The sequence below is a fragment of the Lithobates pipiens genome, unplaced genomic scaffold (assembly GCF_037356315.1).
Source record: "Lithobates pipiens isolate NorthernLeopardFrog02 unplaced genomic scaffold, aLitPip1_a1.2 Scaffold_13, whole genome shotgun sequence".
In the NCBI taxonomy this organism is placed as follows: Eukaryota; Metazoa; Chordata; class Amphibia; order Anura; family Ranidae; genus Lithobates; species Lithobates pipiens.
The window spans coordinates 324,475,106-324,481,105 of NW_027507718.1; the positions used below are offsets into that span (position 1 = coordinate 324,475,106).

Here is a 6,000-nt window from a genome sequence, read left to right on the forward strand (position 1 = left end):
TATCACGCTGCTGGTGTCAGTGCTGTATATCACGCTGCTGGTGTCAGTGCTGTATGTCACGCTGCTGGTGTCAGTGCTGTATGTCACGCTGCTGGTGTCAGTGCTCTCTGTCACGCTGCTGGTGTCAGTGCTCTCTGTCACGCTGCTGGTGTCAGTGCTCTCTGTCACGCTGCTGGTGTCAGTGCTCTCTGTCACGCTGCTGGTGTCAGTGCTCTCTGTCACGCTGCTGGTGTCAGTGCTCTCTGTCACGCTGCTGGTGTCAGTGCTCTCTGTCACGCTGCTGGTGTCAGTGCTCTCTGTCACGCTGCTGGTGTCAGTGCTCTCTGTCACGCTGCTGGTGTCAGATCACTCTGTCACGCTGCTGGTGTCAGATCACTCTATCACGGTGCAGGTGTGATTGCTGTATGTCACGGTGCTGGTGTTAGTGCTGTATGTCACGGTGCTGGTGTCAGTGCTGGTGTCAGTGCTGTATGTCACGCTGCTGGTGTCAGTGCTGTATGTCACGCTGCTGGTGTCAGTGCTGTATGTCACGCTGCTGGTGTCAGTGCTGTATGTCACGCTGCTGGTGTCAGTGCTGTATGTCACGCTGCTGGTGTCAGTGCTGTATGTCACGCTGCTGGTGTCAGTGCTGTATGTCACGCTGCTGGTGTCAGTGCTGTATGTCACGCTGCTGGTGTCAGTGCTGTATGTCACGCTGCTGGTGTCAGTGCTGTATGTCACGCTGCTGGTGTCAGTGCTGTATGTCACGGTGCAGGTGTCAGTGCTGTATGTCACGGTGCAGGTGTCAGTGCTCTCTACCACGGTGCAGGTGTCAGTGCTCTCTACCACGGTGCTGGTGATCATCTCATGCACCCTCTTCTTTGCCTACCCTGACCTTCCCTCTCCTCCATTGCCTTCATGCGCTCCACAGTCCTGAATTGTCACAACAATTTCACATATAAAAAAAGAATGCTTGTAGTTGTCGATCCCAGATTCACCTCATACATGTGTTGTCATTGGCCATGTGGTGGGACTATGTTTGCACAGCTAGTAATTATTTTGTGGCTGTAAATTTGACCTGTAGGTTTGCAAAGTTCGCATCCCATTGAAGTCAATGGGGCCCGCCGCAAACGTTACGGTTCGCAAACTATCGGCCGCGTTCGCGGTCTGTGTTCGCGAAACATCCCGTCGGAAGTTCGTCCATCACTACTCATAGACTTCAAGGGATTCGTTTCTAATTTAAGGATTTCCTCCAAAAATGTCCCCATCCCAGGGGATCAGACAAGCGTGTGCTCTCAGCGTCCCCCATCAACTCTTCTCACCCCCCGATATGTTGGACTCTCCTAGCCACCCTCCCCCCCATATATATGGTGGACTCTCCTCACCCCCCATATATATGGTGGACTCTCCTCACCCCTGGACAGTCATAATTCTTATGCACTCCCCTCACCCCCCCATGCAGAGTAGAGGTAAGCTCTCTCCAGGTGTAGTCTTACCTTTGTCTCTGTACCATGTTGTGTACCACGACAAGGAAAAGAAAGCAGCCAAACACACAATGGTCACCAAACTGCCATTCCTGCACCTCATCTCACATAGCAACTCTCCAGGCTGTCTATAGATCTCAAGTGGAGTCCCAATACAGGGTCCTGAGCGGGTCTATCCCAGGTGGAGTCCCAAAACAGGGTCCCAAGACGGTCTACCCCAGGTGAAGCCTCAATGCAGGGTCCTGAGCCGGTCTACCTCAGGTGAAGCCTCAATGCAGGGTCCTGAGCCGGTCTACCTCAGGTGAAGCCTCAATGCAGGGTCCTGAGCCGGTCTACCTCAGGTGAAGCCTCAATGCAGGGTCCTGAGCCGGTCTACCTCAGGTGAAGCCTCAATGCAGGGTCCTGAGCCGGTCTACCTCAGGTGAAGCCTCAATGCAGGGTCCTGAGCCGGTCTACCTCAGGTGAAGCCTCAATGCAGGGTCCTGAGCCGGTCTATCCCAGGTGGAGTCTCAATGCAGGGTCCTGAGTCGTTCTATCCCAGGTGAAGCCTCAATGCAGGGTCCTGAGCCGGTCTATCCCAGGTGAAGCCTCAATGCAGGGTCCTGAGCCGGTCTATCCCAGGTGAAGCCTCAATGCAGGGTCCTGAGTCGGTCTATCCCAGGTGAAGCCTCAATGCAGGGTCCTGAGCCGGTCTATCCCAGGTGAAGCCTCAATGCAGGGTCCTGAGCCGGTCTATCCCAGGTGAAGCCTCAATGCAGGGTCCTGAGCCGGTCTATCCCAGGTGAAGCCTCAATGCAGGGTCCTGAGCCGGTCTATCCCAGGTGAAGCCTCAATGCAGGGTCCTGAGCCGGTCTATCCCAGGTGAAGCCTCAATGCAGGGTCCTGAGCCGGTCTATCCCAGGTGAAGCCTCAATGCAGGGTCCCGAGCAGGTCTAGCCCAGGTGGAGGCTCAATGCAGAGTCCTGAGCCGGTCTATGTATATCGCCGGTGCCTCCAGCCCTCCGTTGGCTGAGTGACGTTATTACACGTCCTTCCTTATCACAGACTAATACGAAGTCCTGAAGAGGCGGGCGGGGTGTTATTAGAGTGGGCAGGTAGTCGGTCCCGTGCTGCCTTCCTCCTGGAGTGTCCGGAGCCGTAGTGCTGTGTGCTCGGTGTATCGGGTGTTCTCATCACCCTCTATGACTGGAGGCCGGCCCCTCCCTCCCTCACTTCCTCTCTGTCAGTGGTGGAAGGAGGTGAGTGAATAGTGAGCGCTCTATGCACTTCACACATGCAGCCTTGCAGCAGGTGAGGACAGAGCCCGCCCGCACACAACGAGGGGGATCTATTACAACTGGAGCAACTGTGTGTGTGTACGGACCAATCAGCTTCTAACTTCAGCTTCTACACTCAAGCTTTGGCAATGAAAGCTACAAGCTGATTGGTTTCACTGAAAAAAATGCTCCATTCTTAGCAAACCTCCCTTAGAATTGCACCAGACATGACTCCCCACTTCCTATGTCTTCTCCTGGACGTATACAGGCGTTCTGATTGTATTCCATAAACATGGCTAACTGTTCTACAGCCTACATCTATCCTGGTCATGTCAGGTGCCTGCCTGCCAAGTGATGGGTAAGTAAGCGTATGCCAGGTCTTCATTACTTATCAAAGCGGACAAAAGTACTCGTGATTAAAGCAGTAGCAAATCAAAAAACAAACATTTATTATATTGCAACCTACAAATGCCCGGTACACACAATGAGATTATTGGACGAATGATTGTCCGTTTTTTGTTTTTTTTTACATGCTAATCTCAGATAAAACCCATAAGAGTTTACTAATGTCACAAAAATTCTCATACGACAGAATACAAATTCAGAAGTGATGTCATGTGTTGTAATGCATTTGTATTGCATTGCTGATTAAACGAAAATCATTCGATCAGACATCGTACGAAAACATTTCTCCCGCATGTCCGATCGGATGAACTGTCATGATCGGCTCTCGAAAGCTCCGTACTAACGATCCGATTATTGTACGATCGCTTTGAAAAAGCGGTATTTTTTGTACGATTTTCTGATCGTGTGTACAGGGCTTGATTCTTAGATGTCATGACTGTGTTTGTTTTCTTTTTAGGCATTTGCATTTTTTTGGTTGACGTGAAAGAAAATGTCCCAATTTCCGCATCCATACAGTTGTGCTCAAAAGTTTGCACACCCTGGCAGAAATGGTGGCATTTCGGCATTAATATTAAAAATATGACTGATCATGCTAAAAAAAATAAAATAAAAAAAAACTGCGCAATCACATGAAGCCATTAATTATCAAATCTTTTTTTGGATCTTTTTTAAATCATAATGATAACAGAAATCACCCAAATGACCCTGATAAAAAGTTTACATACCCTGCAATGTTTGGCTTTGGTACAAACACAAAAACCTGACAGGCTGGTTGTGCACAAGCTGATCACTAAATCGACTTGTGTACAACCAGCCTGCCCATACACGGAGCCAAATTTGACCAGTCTCTGCTGAATTTCAATTCATGTATGACCGGCATAAAGTCATTGTAAAGGCTCAAGAGTTTTTACCTTCTGTATGCAGCAGCCCCCCTAATACTTACCTGACCCCCAGCTCGATCCAGCGATGTGCACTGGAGCTCTCCCAGGTCTCTCCCTCCTTATTGACTGAGCAGTAGCTTATTGTCAATCACAGCCAGTGAGAGAGTGGGGGGCGGCGCCAGGCTGCCTCCATGTGGGAATGGACACACAGAGCAGTGGCTCAGGAGTTAGACTGCTTGGGTTCCCCCATAGAAAGCTGCTTGCTATGGGGGCACTCGGCAGGAGGGAGGGGCCCGGCGGGGGACCCAAGAGGAGAAGGATTGGGGCTGCTCTGTGCAAAACCACTACACAGAGCAGGACGGTATGACATGTTTAACTTGCCGACCGGGCCATAGCCGAAAGACGGCTACAGTGTGGTCGGCTTATTCAGGGAGGAAGTTCATGAACGTTCCCCCCCCAGAATCTTGCTCCCACACGCCCCCTGGGGCACGCTCCCGGAAAAATCCATGACCGATAGGTCCGGAAGACCCGGCGCATCATAAACCACAGTAAATGGTAGCGCCGTTTACCACGCGATCGCTCCGTCAAATGATGGAGCGATCACTTGTAAACATTACGCCGGTTCCTCTCTCCCCTCTCTGTACCGATCTGTACAGTGTGAGGGGGAGAGATCGTTTGCAGCAACGCTGTGTGCTGGATCTGTAATGCCCACAGCGCTGCTCAGTGCCCATACTCTGCAACACTCTGCCAATCATCTGCAATACTCACCAATACTCTGCAATCAATTTTAACAGACACAAATGTATTTATTTTTTACCAAATTTTCTGTCTTTTTTGATTTATGGAGCAAAAAATATTTTTTTTCTGGAACTGACTAGACATACTTTTGCAGTGGATCCAGGGTGGCAATGCCAACTTCTGCAGACACGCCCTGCAGCTTTCAGCCTGTACCTCCTTACAGACTGACTCTTTACTAGCTACAGGGCTTATGAATGAACCCAGCTCATCAGCGACCTTACAGCCCATTGAGAACTACAAGTTCAGCTGCAAAGGCTGAAGGTAGTTATAGTTCAAGTCATTCATAGGAAACTGTGAATGAAGGACGTGGCCGTATGCTAGTTATTTTCAAATAGTGACCGTGGGCGCTGGAAGAAGATCCCCCATTTACTGTCACTGGGAGGGGAGGACAGGGAGAGAGGCTGCAGGTACTGGAACATGTTACATGTTCAACCCTAAATACAGGTGAAACATGTAACAAGTTCCAAAAGGTGAACTTATCCGTTAAGTCTGTTGTTTTTCAAAAGAAAAAGCTGTCCTGTAGATGTAGCAGTTAGTGTTGAGACAGACCGCTACTTTGATCTGCAGAGTATTGCATCCTGCTAAGGGAAAAATGCTGTTTGCTTTTACCAGCCACTAACATTGGTGAGTGATCTAGATCATAAGTGGTGGAGGATATATTATATGAAGAATCTGCTACGTTCACTTGTGGGAGTGAACACAGTTTTTTTGAACTTTTTTTTTTTATATACATATGTTTATTAACAATATCATTTTTTTTAGCTACTTTTTTGACATTAATATTTTGAGACTTTCGTGGACTTGGCTATATATAGACACATATAGATTGAAGTGGATGTTTTATGTGGGTTTTGTTACCCACTTTTTCAGCACATTTTGTGGGGGTCACACATCACCTTATATCAATTAGATAAATTATTTTGTTTAAATTATTATCCCTGAATTGTTTTGAGTCACTTTATATATTTTACATATTATATATACACTTTTTTAGGCGTTTAGGCGTACACCAGGCGTTTCCCACAGACAGAAGCAAAGTAGGTTTTGTGATATCTTTGCTTTCTGAGAGAGCCTTGGCCTAGGCAAACCCTCTATGGGAGACGCAAAACCTGTTGTCTTGAGTTACCCTGACTTTGTGGCCTCCTTTAAAAGGGTATCTGACGTTTCCGCACGCTCCGCTTCTGCTGCCTAGTGCCT

At 48.8% G+C, this 6,000-nt stretch overlaps 1 protein-coding gene across 1 annotated transcript in view; it reads right to left on the bottom strand.

Moving 5' to 3' along the window:
- The window catches only part of MGAT4D (MGAT4 family member D), a 178,104-nt gene extending 175,604 nt beyond the window's left edge, over positions 1 to 2,500 (bottom strand). Inside the window, exon 1 of the mRNA XM_077476938.1 lies at positions 1,476 to 2,500. Coding sequence (XP_077333064.1) covers positions 1,476 to 1,566 — 91 coding nt within the window. The 5' untranslated portion in view covers positions 1,567 to 2,500. The remainder of the gene's footprint in view (positions 1 to 1,475) is intronic.
- Between the last annotated feature and the right edge of the window lie 3,500 nt (positions 2,501 to 6,000).